This window comes from Grammomys surdaster, unplaced genomic scaffold (assembly GCF_004785775.1).
Source record: "Grammomys surdaster isolate TR1022 unplaced genomic scaffold, NIH_TR_1.0 125863, whole genome shotgun sequence".
NCBI lineage: Eukaryota > Metazoa > Chordata > Mammalia > Rodentia > Muridae > Grammomys > Grammomys surdaster.
The window spans coordinates 406,625-431,827 of record NW_021620689.1 but is presented as its reverse complement, the minus strand read 5'-3'; the positions used below and the strand labels follow the sequence as shown (position 1 = coordinate 431,827).

Here is a 25,203-nt window from a genome sequence, read left to right as displayed (position 1 = left end):
CTCTCTCTCTCTCTCTCTCTCTCTCTCTCTCTCTCTCTCTCTCTCTCACACACACACACACACACACACACACACACACACGTATATGCACACCTCTAGAACAGACTGTGAAATTGCTGGATCATGAGGGATGTACACCACTTTCTTAGATACCTTGTAACGGTTCACAGTTATTTCAGTTCCTGACCTTTCACAAGCAATGTATGAGTCTCTGTGGTGGGCCAGTGAGAACGTTTAACAAGTCATCACTTGCTGCCAACCCTGACCTCACAAGTTCCATCCTAGGAACCTACATGGTGGAAGGAGAACTGACTTCCACACATGCACCCTGGCACACGTCCTCACCGAACAATAAATAAATGTAATTATGATGCCCCAGGGAAGGGGGCTGTGGGGAGGTAAAGTGGGGGTGAAGGTGAGGTGGGTAGGGGAGCATCTTCTCAGAGGCAAAGGGGGTGGGGTAAAGAATTCTTGGAGGGGGGACTGAAAAGGAGGGCAGCATTTGTAATGTAAATAAATAAAACAATTTTAAAAGATTAAAAACCAAAGTCATGGTGGGCACTATTCACAACTGCTAAATATTGTTAGACAAGATTAGTCACTCTGATAAGCAATGATTTAAAAAAAATTTAGGGGGCTAGTGAGATGGAACGATAGATAGATAGATAGATAGATAGATAGATAGATAGATAGACAGACAGACAGACAGACAGACAGACAGACGGAGATAGGAAGGAAAGCAGTCCGAGAAACAGGTCGAGTCCTAGGGCCCCGGTTTGGGTCTACATTGCTCAACAGCTGCCCTTGTGTTCTTACAAAAGTTTGACAGCTCATTCTCTGAGAAAGTTAAAACAAAATAAAAGCTCCCTGGAAGGAGGATACCAGACATAGCTGAAGGCACAGGAGTTGAAGGCACAGGATTGTACCGCCAAAAGGGGGTCAAATGAATGTAAACACTAAACGCTGATAGTGAAATTCCTCTGGCTAGAATCTCCATCTTGGCTTTCAGAATGCAGGCGACCAGACTTAGCCTTTAGACAGGTGTATGAGAAGGCTAATCTTCGGCTAACCTTACCTCCCCTGAAGAGACCTAAGAACTACAGTATCCCAACCTCAACCACTGAATGAATTCACCCTATCACAAAGGTCCAGGTTGACAAGACACCTTTGTGCATACAGGACTTTCATGTGGTGTGTTTAGACACTCCCACTGAGCCCTTAGACATGTTCAGATAACAAAACAAACAAACAAAAAACCCTAAACAAATGGGAATTTAAGGGAAGTATATGTGTATATATATATATATATATATATATATATATATGAAGAATCCAGAATAAGTCATTGTGCTCAGAGAGCTTAAAGAGGCTAATAGAATGCCATCTTAAGATGTAGTATGCAGGAAACAGAAAAGAGCTGTTAATAAAATAGATATTAAAATGCAAACAAAGGGTAGAAAAGTGAGGAAAATGTCTAGAAAGTAGCTCTAAATAGAGATTAAAAAGACAAACAAGGGCTAGAGAGATAGCTCAGTGGTTAAGAGCACTGACTGCTCTTCCAGAGGTCCTGAGTTCAATTCCCAGCAACTACATGGTGGCTCACAACCACCTGTAATGGGAACTGATACCTTCTTCTGTCATGCAAGCATACATGCAAATTGAGCACTCATATATATACATTTTTAAATCTTAAAAATTAAAAAAAGACAAATGGGTAGATTTCATAATATATAAATTGTTGAAATAGAACAGGACTTATTAATATCCTAGGTTTAATCCAGAGTAGACTGAAAGAATAAAATTGCAAATGGAGACATGCTTCCATATTCCTGAAGGAGAAATCCTGACAGAGAAGCTTGTTTTTTTCTTAAGATGATGTCTTGCTATATTGCCCAGTCTTACTTCATTGGGCTCAAGAGATCCCACTGCTTTCTCCTCCTGCATACCTATGGTGTATAGGTATACCTATCTATACCTCCGTATACCTTAAGTTTGTTAAGAAACCTAAAAAAGACACTTTTCAGTATGCAAGTAAGGTGTTTACATATGCCTCTCATATACCCTTTTCTCTTAAGTGCCTTAAAAACATGAAAAGGAGGAACTGAGCTGCAATCATAATAAACTTCCATGTTCCCTGATCTCCTGTATTCGAGTCCTAGAGACCAAGGGCACAGCTGGGAGCAGCAGTTTCTCTGCCCTTGCTTGGAGGCTCCCACAGACTCAACTCGAAGAAACAAGCTGAGACTAGGTTCTTATGGTGCAGGAATGGGGAGGGGACAGACACTCACCCACACCCTTGAGCAGGTTCCCTACTCTATCAAGGCTCAACCTCCAGAGCAACCAGTACAAGGCAAGCTACTGTCACCATCTATGGCAAAGACAGGAGAGCTAGGCATCTCTCCAGTGACCCCTTCAGATGATGACTTCTGAATCTCTGAGGTCTCCTGACTCCCTGTTTTGTAGGTGTGCAGTTGAACTTTTGCTTTTCCAGAGACGGCTCATGTACACAAGACTGTTCAACTCAGTGAAGCTGAGGATAACCTCCAACTTTTAATCCCCCTGCCTCAACCATGCCAATTTTTTGCATTTTGTGTGTATATATATTTATATTTCTGTTTCTGGCCTGGGATTTGCTGGTGGGTTTTTTTTTCCATTTAACATTCATTTTATTTTACATTGTCTTTAGTTATTTGTGTTTTGGAGTGATATCTCGCCCACAGCTCCCTGTCACTCTGCCTTCAAGGCAGTTTCATGCACTACTTTGCCCTGATGTTAGCTTTTTGTTGTTGATGTTGTCTATTAATGCTTTTTGAATTGCTTGACATAGGAATGTCCAAGACAACAATTAAAAGTGAGATCCAAAAGGACCACTGTAAGCCAAACAGGAAAGGCGCACTAAACCACAGTCAAACAGGAACGAGGAGAAATACCTGAAAGCTGTGCTGATTATGATCCACTGAGCCACTGAGCCTGGCAAAGCCTGACTTCCATCACAGTAAACAGTCATGACTGAATACAGAAGCCGTGCAAACACTGGCAACAGTAAAAGGCTTCTGGCTCAATGACTGAAGACTGAATATCACACATGTAATAAATCTGAGTTGTTTCCTGAAGCGCTTGTCTGTGCGGCAGCCTTGGTTCTGAACATCTGGGAGAACTCTGAACTATACATACCATAACATTGAGTTTTTCCAATGAGTGCTGCCTTGACTCATATGCTATGAAGAACTGCAGTTATTTTTCTGTGCACCTAAAGTTTTCTGCTCTTATTTAGAATGCTTTAATATAGTTATGAAAAAGAAACAGTACTTCTTTTTTTTTTTTAATTGATTTTATATGAGTACACTGTAGCTGTCTTCAGACACACCAGAAGAGGGCATCAGTTTGCATTACAGATGGTTGTGAGCCACCATGTGGTTGCTGGGAATTGAACTCAGGACCTCTGGAAGAACAGCCAGTGCTCCCAACCGCTGAGCCATCTCTCCAGCCCCGAAACAGTACTTCTGTCATTCCTTAATATACATCAACTCAATGTACCTTTAAGTTTTATTATATTAGAATGCTTGATTTTTAAAGCTGGAGGTTGCGTGGCATGTGGTGTCCTATGCCTTTAATTCCAGCACTAGGGAAGCAGAGGCAGGCAGATCTTTATGAGTTCATGGCCAGCCTGGTCTACAAGGCAGCAAAAGGCTAACGGACAGACCCTGTCTCAAAAAACAAGGAATGCTTTTAAATTGCTGGCTTGAATTTAATAAAAAAAATTTAATCATTAAAATAATTTTAGTTTGGGATTTGGATGGAATTTCCAAAATAACTCCTAAAAATACTTCAGTTATCTTGTATTATATATTTATACCAAGCATTGTCAACATTGGTGATTATACAATAAAAATATTGATCAATTCTGAAAATGCTAACTATGTTCTATGTTCTGCAGCATCAAATACTCAGGCAAGACTTAATTCTCTCCCTCCACCCCCAGAAGCCCAGGCTGGTCTGGAACTTATAGCTGAGGATGACCCGAACTTCTGATCCTCCTTCCAAGTGCTAGGATTAACCACCATGCCCAGATAAGATATAAACCTTTATGTAAAATTAAGCAAATATATTACTGTACAATTTCTTTTCATCTTTAACAAATGAGGATAAATAGTATAATTAATTTAAATTGTTTTATTTATAATTTATATTTAATTTATAATTTTATTGTAATTATTAAATTTCTTTATTTGAATTAAATAATTATTTTAAAATAAAGTTAAAATTTATTATTAATAAATGTTTAATTTGCAGATCTATTTTATATATTCTGAATACATGAGGCAACAAGAATGTGTACTTGGGTTGATAAAGAATGTTTTATAAAAAGCTAACTTTTTATTAAAAAGTTTTAATAAAGTTTTTTTTTTTTTTGCTGGAACCTAGGAATTTATACCTCAGGCAAGTACCCTACCACCGTATTACTCTGTCCCTAAAGTGTTTTAATCCTGAGATGTCTAAGGTCTAAGACTTGACTTTCAAAAATCTCACTTCTTTTTTTTTTTTTTTTTTTTTAATTTTTTTATTGGATGTTTTATTTACATTTCATATGTTGTCCCCTTACCCCATCCCCCACCCACCCCAGAACCCCCAATCCCCTCACCCCTCCTCCTTCTTCTCTGTGGATGTAACCTCTATCTATTCCCCCCCACTCCCACCTCCCCACCCTCAAAACTCCCACCCCCTGGGGCGTCCAGCCTTCATGAGGTTCTACAGTGGAAATTTGTCTGAGATAATAATAGTATTAAATGCTTAGGGGAAAGGGTTTGGGATGTAGCTTTGGTAGAATGTGTGCTTAGCATGCATTAGGCCCCAGACTAATCCCCAGTACCCCTGAGCCCAAACGAAACTCTATCTTAAGAGATGGAATGCTTTGCATACATATGAATTACGACAATAAAATCCAAGTAGCAAATGGGGTTGGCCTCAAAATGTGTTACTCACTCTGCACTTTCACTGAATGCTATGGCAGCACTGATGGCAATATGTCAAATACCAAAAAAGAAACCAAACTGTGATGGATCGTTAATCTAAGAGAGCTCACAATCTCAACAAGAGTCGAAATGTGGAAAAATATTGAGTCTTGATTAGTAAAATATAGTAAGTTTAACTGTCTAATTGAGAGTTGGGGTACTAAATATCACTAAGCAATTTCTAGGTAGTTTTGGTCACAGGTCTAAAGATTACTGATGCTTAGAGCACTTTTTCCATGCTCATCTCCAAGGCCAATCATTTTCTCCCACCACCTGTCATTTCCTTAGGAAGTCATCCCCAAACACTAAGACTTCAGTGGATTCTTCTCTAGGTTACATTGCATTAAATATTCTCCTTTGTAGTACTTTTTAAACTTTTAAATTATGTTTCTATTTATTTGATATGCCTATGTGTTACTAAGCTTGGCAGCAGACACTTTTACTCACTGAACCAGCCCTGTAGTAACCTCTCTTTTTAAAAACATTTATTTATTTATTGTGTGTGTGTGCTCATGCAGGAGGTCAGTGTTTTTGAGGCAAGGTCTTACTTGATGTACAGGTTAGCCTTGAACTTTCGATCTCTCTGATGGCTCAAGTGGTTACACTAAGGCATGTGTTTGATGCCTTTATAAGACTTAAAAAATTGTCCTTATATTCTATAAAGCTCTGTCCTATGAACTATAAACATTCTCCTATTACTTAACTTTGTAGATTTATACAACTAACTTTTTATATAGTCTATTTTCTGCCCGAGTGCATGTGTGTGCATGTGTGTGTGTGTGTGTGCACATGTGTGTGCATACTCACACACACATGGAAGGCAGAGGTCAATATCAGGTATCTTCCTCAATCACTCTTCATTTTAGTTTTCAGCCAGGGTCTTTCCAGGAACCTGGTATCCAATGATTCAGTGAGAATGGCTGGCCAGCAGGCCCCAGAAATCCTCTGCTCTCTGGCTCCTCAGCAATGGGATTACAAATGTTGGGCAGTGGTGGCACTCACCTCTATTTCTAGCACTCGAGAGGCAGAGGCAGGAGAATTTCTGAATTAGAGGCCAGCCTAGTCTACAAAGTGAGTTTGATGATAGCTAGGGCTACACAGAGAAACCTTGTCTTGAGAAACCAATCAGCGGGCCCAACCAACCAACCAACCAACCAACCAACCAACCCAACCAACCAGCCAACCAGCCAACCCAATGGGATTCCATGTACATGCCATCACACCTGGCTTTTAAAACTTAGATGCTGGGGATCTAAACCTAGTTATTCATGCTTGTGTGGGAAGTACTTTATTGAGTCTTTTCCTGTCTCTAGGTTACATTTTGTATTTTATAGGTTACATTTTGTATTTTGTTCAGACTTAGGACACTTTCTTTTTGCTAAAATAATTTCACATTTTGCTTTTCCTATTTAGGATAATAATTCACACAGAAGTAAATTTTGTAAGATGTGAGATGGATCCAATTATTTTTTCAAAATAATTACAACTGTTTAAATACAACTTATTATTTTACTTCCTTTCCATTTGTCTTAGTCAGGGTTTCTATCCCTGTACAAACATCATGACCAAGAAGCAAGTTGGGGAGGAAAGGGTTTATTCAGCTTACACTTCCACATTACTGTTGATCACCAAAGGAAGTCAGGACAGGAACTCAAGTAGGTCAGGGAGCAGGAGCTGATGCAGAGGCCGTGGAGGGATGTTACTTACTGGCTTGCCTCCCCTGCCTTGCTCATCTTGCTTTCTTATAGAACCCAAGAGTACCAGCCCAGGGATGGCACCACCCACAATGTGCCCTCCCACCCTTGATCACTAATTGAGAAAATGCCTTACAGCTGGATCTCATGGAGGCCTTTCCTCAAGGGAGGCTCCCTTTTCTGTGATAACTCCAGCTTGTGTCAAGTTAACACACAAAACCAGCCAGTACACCACTAACTTGAAATGCCACCTCAGACATTTACAAAATTTCCATAAATATACAGCTGCTTTGTTTCTTGGTTCTCTCTTGACATATTTATCAGCCTGTCTCTACATTTGCAGCACTGTGGTAGAAATGTTCTGGTTTCATAATAAATAGGGCAATTCCTTTTTCTTTAAAATTGTATTGGCTTCTCATGGTCATTTATCTTTCCACACAAACACAGACTTATAAAACTGGGTGTAATAATGCAAAATCCTTCAATCCCAGAACTTGGGTGGTAGAGGCCACTCCAATCTATGTAGAGAGTCTGGGACAGCCTGGGCTACATAATGAAAGCCTGTTTCAAAAACAAAAGACAAATCCAAACAGACTTACAAAGTATCATAACATATCCCGTTTGGATTTTGTTTAGTATTGTACTTTCAAGGCTGATTTTGGATAACTGACATCTTAGGATTTCTAAACAGATATAACATCATTTGTTTCTTTTTTGTTTTGAAGCTTTGCTTCATGTCTTTCAGTAAAATATTGTACTTTACAGATTTCAAAAAATCTACTCCTGGTTATCTGCTTTTTAATCTAAACTACTTGTCTTTTTCCTACTGTTTATTCAGCTTGTATATCACTTAGTCCTGTAAATATTTCTGGGTTTTCAGGCTCATTTGGATGCTCCTTCCCCACACCCTTAGATGTGTTCATTCTTTTCTTCATGTGAGTTATGCTAGGCATTAAGAGTACACTGGAGAGTAACAGTATTCTTTCTGTATGCCCCTTTTATAGGAGACACAGAACAACAGACTGTTCTATCTCAGAGTAATACATGCCATTATAGGGGAAGTGCACTGTGGTATGGGAATACATAAGACAGATACCTAACTCAGACTTGGAGGATGGCTGGACTGGGAGAGAAATACTGCTTCTTAAGGAAGTAACATGTAGATTGAAACCTGTAAGAACAGGACTTAGAAAACACACAGTGGCTAAAATCCATAGTACTGATATTCTGTCTTGTTCTTGATTTTACAGCAAAAGGCCTTGTTTAATTGAAATCACCTAACGTTTGAATATACTTCTGTTGGCTTCAACTTTGACCTGTTTTTAACTTATTTTTTTCATTTTGTTCCCATACTGGTTTTAACAATCAGCCTTGGTGCATTTGTTTTCTTACTTCCTTAAATATTATAATTCCTCCTGTTATTAACCCTTACCTTTCTGTTTTTGTGTACAGTATTACTCTTAAAGACTTAAATCCCAGACTGGCCTGGAGTTCATTATGTAGTCTAGCTGGCCTTGAGTTATCCCTTCCTGCTTGGGTCTCCCAAGTGCTAGGAATATAGGAAAGCAACGCCACACTAGTATTTGTTTTAAAGGACAAGGTCTCATTATTTGGCTCAGGTTGACCTCAAAGTCTCTATGTAGCTTGAGGTGACCTTAAACCCCAGAACCTGCTCACTCTTGGATTACAAGTGAGGGTCACTATGCTTGATTTAGCTTTCTGACTTTTAGCACTCTCCATGACAGATTTTTAGACAAAAAACAACAAACAAACAAAAACAACAACAAAAAACCCCACATTTTTAGACAACAAACAAACAAGAAAAAACAAACAAACCACTACAGAATTTTAGAACAACAGAAATACAGAAAAAAAAAAAATTAAACCCAAACCCCCCAAATCAGAAAAAAAAGCTACTTTAGAAATACCAGTCACTGTTACTAAAATTGTTTCAATGATTAAATAATCATAGAAAAATTTAAGCCATCTATTGATATGTGCTTTAAAAAAAAAAAAAAAAAGACAAGACTCTTACTCTGTAACCCAGGCTGCCCCCAAACTCACTATGTGGCCCAGATTAGCCTTACTCTTACAAGAAGCATTTTTGCCTCAGCCTCTTAAGTACTAGGCTTACAGGGTTAAGTCCACCATACTCAGGTTATGTTTTTTATTTTGTGTGTCAACTTGGCTAGGCTAACAACCGTTAGTTTTTATTTATTCATCCAAACACTAATATAAGTATTGCTGGTAACTTATTTTTATAGATGTAATAAAAGCTCATAATCAGGTGACTGAACATAAGGGGACATTATCTAGGATAATGTGAATAAGTCCGATTCAATTGGTTGAAAGGCCTAAAATTCAAGGCTGAGGCTTCCCCAAGGGAGAAAGAAAGAAAAAAAAATTCCATCTACAGCTTAGATTATGTCCAAGACTTCTGTTCTTGTCACTTTCTCTAAGGGTTTCAGATTAACTTTGCTACAATTGTACAAATAAATCTCTATATCTCCTACCAGTTCTGTTTCTGTGGTTGAACTCTTAACATATCTGATACACCAGGCTTATAGTTTATTTGCAAGTATGATTTCTTTAAAAACTTAGTAGTTTCTGGTCTATTTATTTCTAATCAGTTCCATGTGCTGGTAACTATACCCAAAGTTTTTGCTTTTCCGAACATAGTTCTTAAGCCTGCTTTTTTTTTTCTCCCAGCATAATGCTTGGAATCTGCTCCTTCCTCTCCATCCCACATTAGACCATCGCCATCTCTTACCTGAACTAGTGACTGAAAAGCCCTTACTGGCTTCTCAGATTAGCCTTTTTCCTCTATCTATTCTCCAAACTGCTGCCAGAAGTCTCTTTCTGGAAAACAAACATGATCATGTCACTCACTACCTTTTTTAAGAATCCGTGAAGTCTCCCTACTGGCAGGTTTAAATTTCCTTTTTAGTTTATCAACTCCTGTTTTTATTTCTTATTTCCTTCTAGTCTCTTTGTGTTTAATTTTTCTAACATTTTTAAATAGATGCTCAGGTTACTGATGCTTTTCTTCTGTTCTAGAAGGTCATTAAAGTTTTAAAATTTTTCGAACCATTGCTTAAATCAACGAGACCCATTTTGATATAGATTACTAACTATCATTCTGTTCAAAATTCAAATTTCCTTTGTGATTTCTTTGATCAATGGGTTATTTAGAAATCCTTTATTAATTCTGAAAGCTAAACCTTAAGTTTTGGTAGAAACATAATAGCAATTTAGCTCCAATTTCTTCATTTTTTTCCAAGATACTGTAAAGATCAACAAAGAAAATGTTAAGAAATGTCATAAGATTAAGTGATTAAAGACCCCAGAAAATGCCACACTGTAAGTAAATATGGCCCTGAGTATTCAGGACTAGCAAAATCTATACAAGAAATCATATCTGACAACTGTAGAAATGACAAGAAGGAAATCTATGGGGAAACAGTACATTTCATTTCCAGAAAGGAAGTGTCCTATCTTAAAAGTCATGTCTGGAACTGAAATGGAATATGGGACTCTCAGAAAAAGAGAAAGGATATATAAAAACGCATCATCAGGGTATATGGAAAGTAGTTTAATACTGATAGCCTCAGAAATACTACCTTTCTAAAAACAAACTAGTTATGATTGTTTTGTAATTTCTTATGTTGATATAATGTCAACTAAGTAGGAAAGTTATAAACTAATGGCAATGCAGGAACTCACAGCTGAGTGCAGCACTTACATCACCAAAAGTACTGGAAAGCTGGGAGACAGGAGTGAAGCTGTTCACCCTTTTGGATGGAGTCTTCAAGAAGAGAGAGCTGGAAATTTATCTTGCTACTAAGGTACAACCAATGTTCCTCCTACCATCTTCTACTAGTAGTTTCAGAGAATATATCTCAGTCAAATATAAGCTACAAAAAGAAAGTAAGCATCCATACAAAGATAGTATATAAAAACTGTAAAGCTAGACATAGAGGCACATCTTATAATCCCAGCACTTGACACTTAAAGGCTGAGGCAGGAGGATGGAGAGAGTTTGCAAACAACTTGAGTCACACTATACAGTGAGACTCCATCTTCAAATGAAAAATACCAAATACCTGACAAATGAACAGAGCACATGACAAGTCAGTGAAAACTACTTTAAAACATCAAAGTCCTTAGGGGTGAAACTGTATTAAATTTCTTCTTTTTCTTTCTTTTTGTTGATGAATTTTTGTTGTTTTTCCTGGAGACAGGATCTCACCATATAGCTTTGGCTGGCCTGGAACTCACTATGCAGATCTGCCTGTCCTGCCTCCATAGTGCTAGGACTAAAGGCATGCACTACCATGACCCACTAAAAAGATCTTAATCATGGAAAGATTTAAGAGCAAATACTTTAGCACTCAAGGAAAAGGGCTGGTGAGATGGCACAGCAGGTAACGGTGCTTACCACCAAGCCCGACAACCTGAGTTCTAGCTCTAGGACCCACACGTTAGAAGGAGCACAAGCTCCCACCTGTCCTCCTCTGACCACCACATGTGCCAGGGCATGGACTTCTACAGACACATCCATCTACACACAAAGTAAGCAAATCTTTAAAACTATAACAACACCTGAAGGCAGATCTAACCTGTAAATATAGTAAACACATACCACAAAAGGTATGGTAAGAAATACAATAGATATACATTAAAATTATTTTTCATTAAGTTTTTGAGACAAGGGCTTACTAGGTAGTACAGGATGGTTAGAATTCATTCTGTAACTCAGGCTGCTCTAGAATTTTCAGTAATCCTCCTGTCCAGTCTTTTGAATGTTAGGATTAAAGGTGTGCAATTATGGTAATTTTGTATCTGGCCCAGCAGTCCTTTAGGAATAAAGCTATCTATAATATACATGAACTCAAATCTCACTAAGATAAATCCTTGTGGAAGAAACAACTTGAGGATGAACTGAAATCCAACAAGTGACAGGCCAAACTCCAGTGAAGGGCTGGTCAGAAGCTCCAGTGCATTCAATGGCAGACATAATGCAAACAAATGGACACACAGGTGACAGATGGAACACACTATTATACGCTCTAAGGGTAAAGGACTATTATATACAAATAAATAAGAGAAAATGTAAAAAGTAGAATAAACTTAACAATTGTACCACATATTTAGTAATAGGTATGATTCAAAGTTAAAAAAATTAGGCAAAATAGGGCCTGGTAAAATGGCTCAGCAGTTGTACTCAGCAGAGTACAACTTTGATCCTAGCTCTTGAGAGACAGAGGAAGGTATTTTTCTGAGTTCAAGGCAAACTTAGTCTACATAGCAACTTCCAAGCTAGCCAGGGGTAAAAATCCATTCCCTATCTAAAAAACGAACGAACAAACAAACAAACAAACAAACACAACAAAGACAAAAAACAGAAGAAAGAGAAGGTAGGGAAATGGCCTTTCTCATATCACTACCACCACTTTAAGATCACGTGAAACTAAGCCAGGCACTTGGGCCTATAATTATAGCACCTGAAGACTGAACATATGAGTTACATAAAACCCTATCTCAAAAAATAAACAAAAATCCCAAATAATCAAACCACAAAATGCACACCCTTTAAAAATTGAAAAGGCAATGGGGGGGGGGAGGATGGGGATGACAGCGTTTGATAAATCAAGAACTTCCTATCTATGTGACTCAGTTTATGTACTAAAAAGAAAAAAAAAAAACAACCAACGAAACAAAACATCAATGAAACAAGCACTACTGACCTACAGAGTAAAACCATCCTATAATATAACAGGATGTATCTATGGGGCTGGAGAGATGGCTCAGCAGTTAGGAAAACTAACTGCTCTTGCAGAGGAGCCTGATTCAATTTCCAGCACCCACGTGGTGGCTAACAAAATCGAGTACCACGGCATCTGATGCCCTCTTCTGGCATCTGTGTACTAGCCATGCACAATATGCATAGACATCCTTGGAGGTAAAACACTCACACACGTTAAAAAAAAATCTTTCTGTAACTGCTTGCTTGGATTGTAATCCTTTAATAAAGTATGTCAAACTTTCCCAAAAGATGTAAAAAGAAAGCCACATTAATCAATAGTCACAGCATTTAGAAAGCAGAAATTATTGGATATAAAAAGATAAACACATCAGGGTCATGATTGTGCACACTTTTAATCCTAGTGGTCAGGAGGCAGAGTCAGGCATATCTCTGTGAGTTTAAGGCTAGCCTGGTCTACAGATTGAGTTTTGGGACAGAAACAGAGAAGTCCGATTTGAAAAACCAAAACACACCAACCAATTAAACAACTAACCAAACAAACAAACAAACACCCCCCAAACCAAACGGAAACTCAGGGCTGAGTCTTAAAACTTCGGAACAACAGAAAAGATTTGCCACATTCTCTGATTAACAACTTATTGAAAATAAAAATTTATAGCAAAATGAGAAAACAGAACTTAACTTAAAAATTAAGAAAACTCCTGAAGAAATACATACAAACATTAATAAAAAAAAATTTAAAAATCTCTTTAACAATATGGATTAGAGGGGAAAGTATGCGAGTCTATGGGGGAGACCCTAGCTGAGATTCCTCGCAGTAGGGGATATAGAGACTGAAGTGGCCACCTCTGTTAGCCAGGCAGGACTTCCAGTGGAGGGAGGGGGACATCAGCCCACGCACAAACCTTCAATCCAAAATTTGTCCTGCCTACAAGATGCATAGGGATAAACATGGAGCAGGGACTGAGGGAACAGTCAACCAATGACTGCCATAACTTGAGACCCATCCCACGTGAGAGAGCCAACCCCTGACACTGTTAATGATTCTTCTGTTACGCTTGCAGATAGGAACCTAGCATAACTGTCTCCTGAGAGACTTCATCCAGGAGCAGAGGGAAACAGATGAGAGATGCACAGCCAAACATCACACAGAACTTGGAGAGTCTTGTAGAAGAGTAAGGGATAGAGAGAGCCAGAGGTGTCAAGAAGACCTACGGAGTCAACTAACCTGGGCCCAGTGGGGCTGACAGAGACTGAACCACCAACCAAAGAGCATGCAGGAGTAGGCCCTAGGCCCCATACACATTTGTAGCAGATGTGCAGTTTGGTCTTCATGTGGGTCCCTTAACAATTGGAGCAGGGACTATCTCTGACTCTCTTGCCTGCCAGTGGATACCCTTTCCCTGTCTGGTTGGGCCTCAACAAGAGAGGGTGTGCCCAGTCTTGCTGTGACTAGATGTCCCAGTGGTACTTAAGGGGCGAGGGGGCTTCCCCTTCTCTGAGGAGAGGGGAGGGAATAACGGGGTGGGGGGATTTTTATAGGCAGGACTAGGAGGAGAGGAAGGAGGGGGGCTGTGATCCGGTAAAGTGAATAAAAAAATAAATAATTGGAAATAAATATGGCTTCGAGGTGTGATACAAATGAAAGCTGCAGTTCCTGGAAACCTGTGCAGTGAAACCACAACTCAGAGGCTGCGTTTGCGCAGTGAAGCTCAGTGATCAGAAGGAAATTCAGAATTTTTGAATATTTTTAGTAATGAGAAAAAAATGGAAGTGACTAAGTAGTTTAAAAAGATAGGAAAACAATTTTAATTTAACTAAGGAAGAAAAACTTTGTAAGATGAAAGAAAAATTACAGAAATCAAAGCTAGAAGAACTAGAATAAATAAACGAATATTAGCTCTTTTGCTGGGGAAAAAATCAGGGGTTGTGGAAAGATGGCTCAGTGATAAGAGCACTGGAAGCTCTTGCAGAAGTCTCAGGTTTGAATCCCAGTACCCACATGGAGGCTCATAAGTATCTGTCACTCCAGTCCCAGGGGACCCGACACCATCTTCTGAGCTCCACAGTCATCACGCATACAAGTGGAGCACAAACATACATGCAGGCAAAATATAATTTTAAAAAATCAGCTGACTGAACTACTAGCCACCAATAAATAGGAAAAAAGGAAAAAGCACAAATATACAAAAGTATAGGAAACCACATAAAAAGAAAAAGTCTGAAATAGTAAAAACTGTTTTATAAAATTCTATGCATTAAATAAAACATGGGTAAAATAAAAGTTTTATAGTACATAAGTGTGACTTATGAAAGTAATCAGAAATAGCCTGGGGGCTGTTTATATCAATTCATTAAACTTAAAAAATGATTGATTGATTGATTTTTATTTTATGTGAATTGGTGTTCTGTCTTCATGTATGTCTGTGTGAGGGTGCCGGATCTCCTGGAACTAGACAGTTATATTATTGCTGCCATGTGGGTGTCAGGCATTAAGCCTGAGTCCTCTGGAAGAGAGAGGAAGCAGTGCTCTTAGCTCTTCAGCCACCTCTCCAGCTCACAGATTTTATATAGTAAACAGAGGAAATCTTAGAAGAACCGCCTACCAAACAAAAGGAAACAAAACGAACCAGGTTACAAAGTTTTTCAGGTGACTCTACTACACCTAATAAGAGCTGATGATTTCAATACTACTTTAAAATTGTTACACACTTTAGAAAATGGAAGACATTCAAAAACTTTAAAGGAAATATAATGTTAATATCAAAAATTGAAAAAGGCTTTTATAGAAAGAGAAGCCACATGAATCTCATTTGGACATTTCAATTTAATAAGTAAAGCCTTAGTAAACAGAATCTAGTTAGAGTAAAAGAAGCTAGGGATGTTTTAATGTTCCTAAAAAAGAACTGAAGTCATCAGTTGCTCTACAAATACTAAAAAGGCATACAGCAAAATTTAACATATATTCTGTGTGTGTATGTGTGGGTGTGTGTGTGATGGCGTGTGCATGCATGTGGCTACAGAGGCTCTGGATTCCTTGGAGATGAAGGCCCAGTGGTTGTGAGGCGCCTGACGAGACTGCTGGAAATGGAACAATAGTCCACTGAAGAGCAAAGACATGATCTTATAAAGGAGCCACCTCTCCAGCCGGTCACATACACTTTTGATTAAGGTATTTATGAAAATAAGACAACAATGCTCCTTAACAGTAATAGAAGAAATGCTCCTAGCAATAATAAACATGCATGTGTGTATGACATTCATTAGATAAAGGCTGGAAGCGTTTATCCTGAAACGGATAAGAAGAAGGTACTGACTGCTCCCTGCTACTGCTGCATCTAAGTCAGTCGATATAATCCGACAAGAAGAGATAAAGGCAAATCCGTTACTGTGTAGACCACCTGACTGTAATAGAAAAGTCAAGAAAATCACTTGAAAAAAATTACTCAACTATGAAATTCAATTAATAAGGCAGAAAGATTAATTAGTTACATACAGAAGTTAAAAGCCTTAAGAACCAAATGTAAGAATCAGTTATATTAAATATTAAACAAGCACCTTTAAATGTTAAACCATTAATACCAACAAAATGCAGGAAATGCCCAGGAACACCTAGAGAGAGCACACTGTACATGAGGAAAGCTTTAAAACGTTTCTGAAGCAATAAAATACAAGTACATAGTGTGTTTTTGGATTGAAGGCTAGATTCAACACCTTTTTTTTTTTTTGGAGACAGGGTTTCTCTGTGTAGCCCTGGCTGTCCTGGAACTCACTCTGTAGACCAGGCTGGCCTTGAACTCAGAAATCCGCCTGCCTCTGCCTCCCAAGTGCTGGGATTAAAGGTGTGCGCCACCACCGCCCGGCAAAAAATGAGATCTTAGTAAAGATAACTTGTCTTCTTATATACTGGATGTAGACACAGTATTTCTAAAGACTATATCATAAAGCAAGTAAGAATGGTCTTGAAAGCATGAGAGTAGAGTTATCACATAAGTCATAATGTATGCCAACAAACAAACTTCCATGTATAAAACCATAAATCAACAAAACAAAATAACCACCTCCAATTCCAAAGATCAAAAGGCAAATAACAGTTTAATTATAAGCCTTGATCAATAAAGCTTCTTTCTGCATTTGGCAGCAGCTAATGCAAGACGCATAACTGGTCCAAGTGCTGAGACTAAGTGACAGACTAAGTGAGTGCTCAGCACTGAAAGGGGCCTCCATATCAACTCAGAATGTCACAAAAGAGGTAGAGGGAATCGCAGGATCTGTCAGAGGGGAGAGACGACTGTGAAATGCAGACTTCTGGACACAGATGGCTAGGTACTTAGAGAACCTGTGGCTACTTATACAAGACCAAGTTTGTCAAAAAGCTTAGGAAGGCCTAGGCCTAGTTGAGGAATTCTGGCAGCTGGAGGCTGCTGGAGGAGGAAGAGTAGTTTTCACTGGGGGCCATGCGTGGCTCCAGTGGATGGTCCCTTACCCTTGCACAGAGTGGCAGCACTAACCGAAAACAGTAAGTTATTAAGAGAGAGAGAGAGAGAGAGAGGGAGAGAGAGAGAGAGAGGAACCTGGATGAGGGATGGAGTGTCAGGGGACTGGAGGTAGGAAGTAGGGAGCAGATAGAATCAAAATACATTTTATACACTCAGGAAATTCTCAAAATAAAGGAAGACCTCCACTCGAAAGACGGGCATCAAGTGGAGGGATGGGGTTGCCATCTCACAGTAAAAAAAACTCTGACCCAGAATTGTTCCTTACAGATAGGTGTGCTTACAGACAGGAGCCTGGCTTTGCTGTCCTCTGAGAGGCCCAACAAGCAGCTGACTGAGACAGACCTATATATTTACACCCAACCACTGGACTGAAGTCAGGGACCCCCGTGGTTGACTAGAAGAAGCTGAGGAGGAGGGCTACCCCACAGGAAGACCAGCAGTCTCAACTAACCCAGACCCCTGAGATCTCTCAATGAGCCACCAACCAGAAAGAATATACAAGCCAGTCCGAGCAAGCCCTGCCTTGCCCTCTTCCCCCAAACCCTCCATTTAACAGAGGACAGCCTGGTCTGGGCTCAGTGGGAGAAGATGTCACTAATTTGAGGCCCCAGAGAGCGGGGAGGCCTGTCGAAGGGGGGGGTGGGAGTGGGAGACACAGACATCCTCTTAGATGTGGAGGAGGAATGAGATGAGGAACTGTGAGGAGGGAGGGTGGGGAGGGTAACGACTGGACTGTAAAATTAAAAGTAATAAAAAATTACGATTTTCAGTGGTATAAGTAGAATGTGACAAATATTTGCAGAGAGGAAAAAAGCAATGGTAGAAAATTTCTGACAAAATGAATAATGACTACGTACATATGGCAGTTTATCATATTATCTTTCTACTTACACATAAGCTTGAAAATATGTGTAGGAAAGCACCGAAAAATAAGAATGCAATTAGTAACATATTAGTACAACAGGAATGCCTGGCTACGGTCACTAAGACCAACACTTTTCCTTAAGGATATGAATTTTATAATGAAAGGCTGACTTAAGAGTAAAGATAACAAAAGTTAATTATTTGTGAGATAAAATTCTCAAATGATCACATCAGGGCTTTCACACATTTTCATGTGCCTGCTTCAGGTTTAATAGAATTCTCATACAGGTTCTGTATAAAGGATTTACAAATGAAATATGACAAAAATTAGGCTGTCATATATACCCCAGCATTACTTTGAGACACCAGTACATATTAACTGTGTAAATAAAACTGAATATGCATGCCATATAGAAATCGACTACTCAGTTCAGAATATGGTTTTAGTTCCCTTACCATCAATATTGAGCATCATTTTCCACATGGCAGGGCGCACAGACTGATGGAATCCAAACCACACTTCCCTGCCCCCTCCCAGAGGGTGGTCATATCCTTCTGGAGCTGAGAAAAAGGAACGCCCCACAGGCGTATATCTACAAAATTAAAATGGCATGTTCAATCCTTTCCTTCTAAGACTAATATATAAATCTGCAGGACAGGGGACACTAAAGCAAAGACAGTTAATTTATTGTAATGATACTTATAATTATAAATACACATGAAAGCAAAAAGCCATTCTAAGTGAAAAATTCATCAGTAGCCTTCTCTGAAATTGTCTATTTTCATAATCTGTTTACAAAAGCAATATATTTTACTATTTTTTTTTAAGACAAAGTCTAACTGTGTAGCTCTCGGCAGCCTAGAACTCACAATGTAAACTAGGCTGACCTCTAACTCAGAGATCTGCCTGCTTCTGCTTACCAAGTGCTGAGATTAAAGGCGTGTGCTATCTCACTTGCCCCTTAAAATACTTTGCTAAAAATAAATTGAGAACACTGCAACTTTAAAATGTTAAAGAGTATATCTTTGTTAAAATGTTAACGGCATATCGTTGAACAAATAAGTTCAAAGATATATATTTGACATATTTAAATCCAGAAATATGAAATGCTAATGTGATTTTAAAAATAGCACCTCTCTCTCCTTTTTTCCCATACAGGAGTCTGAATGCAGTACCTCAAGAATGCTGGGCCAATGCTCGACCCCTGTCCCCCATCACCAGTCCAAGAATAGCAATTTCAACATAATCTGACACTATTGTATAAAATATTATAAGATCATTTTAAAACGGGTGACTTAAGTTCATAGTATATCTGAAAATGTCAGTTATTCAAGACTTATAGGTCCTAAGAAAAAAGGTTAGAAATTTCTCTGTAAAATAATTCATTACATTAGCTAAACTAATGATGGATACGTTACATGATATTATTGTACAAATGAAATAATGAAAAACATACAGCATACAAAGGTTAAACAAGGAAGGCCTATACTACTCTCTTAGGAAGAAGCCCTTCATATTAAAGATCTAAAGAGGAAAAAGAGCCAGTACCACCTACTTCATAGAGGGCAGGTGTCGGAGCACCACGTCAACGGCATGAACTGGGTTAGTGCTGATTGGTTTGTCTAATTCCAGTGGCTCAGGCAAAGTCCGTCCAGTGAGTACTTCATGTAGTAGATGCCAACTGACTCGAGACACAAATTTGACTGACACCTTGAAAGGTCGATCTTTTCCACCTTCCCCAGGTAATGTAACATCTAAATCTACCTGTTAATGGGATGAGACCCAAGTGTAAAATGTTGAAAGAGAAAAATGTAATTATTTAAAATTTAACTTATAAAAAAACCCAGGATTTAAAAAATCTTTTAAAAAATATTATTTATTTATTTTTATTTATACGACTACACTGTCGCTGTCTTTAGACACACACCAGAAGAGGACATCAGATCCCATTACAGATGGTTGTGAGCCACCATGTGGTTGTTGGGAATTGAGCTCAGAACCTCTGGAAGAGTAGTCAGTGCTCTTAACCTCTGAGCCACCTCTCCAGCCCCAGATTTAAAAAATCTTAATGTGAAATTAATAGAATAAAATTGCCAAGGCTGGTTGATATCCATGGGAAGCATCCCCTTTTCTGAGGAGAAAGAGAAGGGGTGAATGGGAAGGGAGCTGAGAGGGAGGGAATGAGAAGAGGAGGGAGAGGAAGCTGTGATCGGGATGTAAAGTAAATAAATAATATAAAAATTATAAAAAAAATTTTTTTTGGGTTTTTTGAGACAGGGTTTCTCTGTGTAGCCCTGGCTGTCCTGGAACTCACTCAGTAGACCAGGCTGGCCTTGAACTCAGAAATCTGCCTGCCTCTGCCTCCCAAGTGCTGGGATTAAAGGTGTGCGCCACCACCACCCAGCAAATTATAAAAAATTTAAATACATAGTTTATTCATGGCAGTTATATTCATCATTCTAAATCACTGGAAACTGCTTAAATATACTAACATTTTGGCAGCTATAAAAAAAGAATGAGGATCTTTTTGAAATTGTTATCTGATCATTTCTCAGTCATATTATTAAATGAACAATCCAAATATGAAAGACTATGAAGGACAACAGCTTTTGCATGATAAGGGAAAGTGAGAAAATACTCATGAATCTGCTTCCTTTTGCAAAAAAGAAACACAAGGCCGGGCAGTGGTGGTACACACCTTTAATCCCAGCACTTGGGAGGCAGAGGCAGGCAGATTTCTGAGTTCGAGGCCAGCCTGGTCTACAGAGTGAGTTCCAGGACAGCCAGGGCTATACAGAGAAACCCTGTCTCGAAAAACCAAAAAAAAAGAAACACAAAAAGGAAGCATGGACCAGAAACACAGAACCTGGTTAAATTTCACCTACAGGGAATGGATAGGAAGAGATAAAAGGAAAGGCACTGTTAGTGTATTTTGGGGGTGGAGTCTTGACATTGAGAAACATTCTAAAATTCTAAATACTCAGGGTGCCATCTCACCTACTTGAGAGGTGAGGGCTGGAAAATCACTTGACTCATAAATTCAAGATCAACAAGGATGAGCCAGATATGGTGATTCATGCTGGTAATCCCAGCACTCAGAAAACAGAGGCAGCCTGGAGCTGGTGGCACACAGCTTTAATCTCAGTACTCCGAGATGCAGAGGCAGGCAGATCTCTGTGATCTGCTAGCCTGGTCTACAGTGTGAGTTCCAAATCAGCTAGGGATAAAGGAAGCAGAGGCAGGAAGATCAATGCAAGTTCAGAGCTAGATTGGTCTATACAACAAGTTCTAGGTTAACCAAAATAATAAAAACAAAAAACAAAACCCAAGAAAAAAACAACCTCCAACGTTGAAGAAAAAAAAAGCCTCTGGCATAAACAGAATCAAATGAATACAAACATATTTCAAACAAATAGAGAAAACAATAATCCTTTCGAACATAAACCACCAGTTGCTAAAAAATATAAGGATAAGATCCTTAAAAGTTATTTATTGCTGGCCAGGAAGTGGTGGCGCACGCCTTTAGTCCTAGCATTTAGGAGGCAGAGGCAGGCAGATTTCTGAGTTCGAGGCCAGCCTGGTCTACAGAGTGAGTTCCAGGACAGCCAGGGATATACAGAGAAACCCTGTCTCAAAACAAACAAAAAAAGAAAAAGAAAAAAAAAGAAAAAAAGAAAAAAAGGAAAAAAAGAGTAAGTAAATGTTTAAAACAGAATAAAATAAAGGAGATACAGCACAAGTATAGCTTTACAATAAAGAGACACATCTCACCCCAGTAGTTGCCACAGGAAGTGGATTGGCTGTATAAAGGCTTCTTTTTCCATCATACACTGGTCTACGGTCCCCAAATATAGTCACTTTAAAATGTTGAACCATTGAGTCAACTACTTCTCTAAAGAAAGGAAAAAAACACATTCACATAACCCTCTGTAAGATGACACACGAAATTATCAACTGAAATAGTTCCTGGAACTGTTTAATGACCTCAAAACAAGATCTGCTCTCGACCACAGCTTCAAATAGCAGAAAGACTGACTGCTGGCAAAGGACGGCACACTTCTCAGACCCCAAGAAACGGAATCCAACAAATCAATCATTTTGGGATTCTGTTGATCAGCAAACTACTATTAGAATTTGATTCAAAATCTCTTTCATCTTTTCTAAGCTCTCCTCAACTATTTACCTTTCTTTCTCCAAAAGATGTTCTTTGCACTGTGTTAAAATACACCTTGTTTGTATCTTTATCTGTAACAGTCAGTCTATCGTGTGATTAATTATATCCTTCATTCCTACAGTGAGTTCTTGAGAACAATGAACACATATTCCTTAGAGTTCCCACTCTTACAACACCACCTCGTCAGTGAGGTGCTGTGAAATGCCCGGCTGGGGGTGGAGCACACCTATGCTATGGAGCACCTATGCTATGGAGCATAGCAGGTAAACACCTGCTAGCATGTACAAGGCCCTATGCCCACTCCTCAGTACCACAAAGAGAAAACTCTAGTTTCGTTCAGCAAACGTTTTGATTCCAATATATGGTAACATGGAAAGGCATTAGAGACCTATATTTAAAAAACTATAGACTATAGAGAATTATACCAAATACCTACAAACCAATATATTATTTTACTCACAAATGCTTTAAGACAGTGAAAGATATCTAAAAGGATATATGCCAATTTATGTCTAGAGAAGAATTGTTTACACAATCTCAATACATCACAATGAGAGTACACCTGTACAGTACTCGTCTGATTTAAAGTAGAATAAAAAAATTAAAATCTAGCTCAGACAAGTGGGGAGGAAAGGGAGAGAAGAAAATCAGAATTTTCCAGAAAAAAAAAAAAGAAATCAAGCTGTCTTTAATTCCCAGGAAAATTTTCTACAACGCAGATTCGATTTGCTCCAAAGAACAATTTCCAAACAGTTCTACTTCCCCTAATAATCTTTTTTTCCCACTACCTCTGGTAGGTGGTGGGCTAGAAGGAATAATCTTTTTTTTCCCACTACCTCTGGTAGGTGGTGGGCCAGAAGGGAGGTTAAAGCATTTAAGAACTCATATTAAAAGTATGGTTGAGCCGGGCGGTGGTGGCGCACGCCTTTAATCTCAGCCCTTGGAGGCAGAGGCAGGCGGATTTCTGAGTTTGAGGCCAGCCTGGTCTACAGAGTGAGTTCCAGGACAGCCAGGGCTACAAGAGAAACCCTGTCTCAAACAAACAAACAAACAAACAAACAAAAAGTATGGTTGAGAAAAATTTAAGCTTATACATTTTAACTTAAAAATTTAAATTATATTATTTATTGCGTATGTATTATGTATGTATTATGTATGTATTATGTATGTATGTATGTGAGTAAGTGCATGTGCCATGGCATGCATGTGGAAGCCAGATGACAACTTGTAGGAACCAGTTCTCTCCTCCTGTCATGTGGGTCTCAGGTAATCAGGTATGGCAACAAGGGCCTTTACCCACTAAGAATCATTCAGCATTTTGTTTGTTTGTTTGTTTGTTTTAGATGGGGTCTTACTGTGTAGCTCAGGTTGTACTGGAATTTGCTATGTAGATCAAACTGTCTGGAACTCAGAGATCCACCTTCCTCTGCCTCTGTGCAAGAATTAAAGGTGTGTGCCACCATGCTAGGCCAATCAGCCTAACATTTTAACTTAAAAAGAGTATTTAAGAAAATAATTTTGGAAATAAATTTAAGTAAATGGAGCTAGTTTTATCTAACATTCAGTGGCTTCCTTTCATTATCAAGCTTATTCTGGGGAAGGGAGAATTCTTGCAGAAAATAATATTCTTTCTTGCCAGAACTTCAAGCTACAGTTTAAAATTAAAAATTTATCTGGCAATTATTCTGAAAATGGAGTGTGCCTGAGTATGTTGAGTCTTGTAGATGGCTAAAGCCCACCTTCCCGTTCTTACCTCAACTAGCACTGCCTATATCTTGGTGCCATTGTCCTGTGGTGCACAGACTATAAACTCTAACCTGATGAACAAGTGTGTAATTTCCACATTTAAAGACTTTGAAGAAATTTGTAACAGTCTACTCAAGTTCACTCCCATACACATTTAGCTGGACAGACCTGAGATCCTATTTCTTTTTTTTTTTTTTTTTTTTTTTGGTTTTTCGAGACAGGGTTTCTCTGTGTAGCCCTGGCTGTCCTGGAACTCACTCTGTAGACCAGGCTGGCCTCAAACTCAGAAATCTGCCTGCCTCTGCCTCCCAAGTTCTGGGATTAAAGGCGTGCACCACCACTGCCCAGCAAAATCCTATTTCTAACATATATGAAGTTTAGTTATTGTGACCACTCACCTCTTTAAAAATACATACACCATTTTAGAAGTATGTATTAAACCTGCTCTCTTACCAAATGGTCATTTTCTTTCTTTTTTATATATTTAAAAAACATATTTATGTGTGTAAGTGTTTTGCCTGCATATATGTCTGTGCATCCTGTGTTGCCTGGTGCCCAGACAGGTGGTACCCAGACAGGCTGGAAGAGAGGGTGGGGTTCCCCCAGGAGTGGAGCTACAGATGGTTGTGAGCTACCTAAAACAGCCAGTTCTTTTAACTGCTGAGCCATCTCTCCAGCCGCAAAATAGACATTTTTAATCAAAACAAAACAAACAAACAAAAAAGTAGATGAAGCCAACACGTACACCCAAAAGCAGAAAGTACTTGTAGAGAGCAAGTCTGCAAGAAGCTGACTCACAGAATGACTCACAGCATTTCCTGGGTATCTTGCCAAGAGAAAGCCTCTGACTACAGTACAAGCTTGTTTGGCTAGGATACCTATTCTAGTACTATTATTAATATCTTGCTGTTACATATCTGTATATGTACATGCTCAAGAGTTATTAGAAAACCCCAGTCACTTAAAAAGAAGCTAATGTTGACATTATAGAAGGTAGCAACACACAATCTTTACATTAGAAAGAAACAATTGGATGTAGCTTTACCCATTTCGAAAAGGTTAGCTAGAACTAACTGCTGCATTTTGACTCTTAACTATTTGGTACTGTTTAGAAGGAATTGGAAAAGGGCCCATGGTGTCCCATGTCTGTAACGCTAGCACTTAAGACTGAAGTAGAAGGAACATAAAACACAAAAGATGTGCTCAAAGTGCTCGGCCAGATTTCAAACAACACGTAAACAAGACTTGAACCTTTTGGTTTTGGTTTTGTTTGATGGTGTTTTCTATTTCAAGAATGAATATTCAAATATATATTGCACATACAGATAATCAATACATAATAAGAATCTATTGCTCTTTCCAGAGGACCAAAGTTCAATTCTCAGCAATCACATGGTAACTCATAACCATCTATAATGTGATCTGATGCTCTCTTCTGGCATGTAG

The 25,203-nt window shown here is 38.8% G+C and overlaps 1 protein-coding gene across 1 annotated transcript in view; it reads right to left on the bottom strand.

The window, feature by feature from the left end:
- The window catches only part of LOC114641042 (protein argonaute-3), a 73,438-nt gene that overhangs the window by 36,478 nt on the left and 11,757 nt on the right, over positions 1–25,203 (bottom strand). Inside the window, exons 4-6 of the mRNA XM_028790160.1 lie at positions 21,609–21,729; positions 19,393–19,601; positions 18,293–18,429 (exon numbers count right to left, since the gene is read on the bottom strand). Of these exons, the coding sequence (XP_028645993.1) occupies positions 18,293–18,429; positions 19,393–19,601; positions 21,609–21,729 (467 nt within the window). The remainder of the gene's footprint in view (positions 1–18,292; positions 18,430–19,392; positions 19,602–21,608; positions 21,730–25,203) is intronic.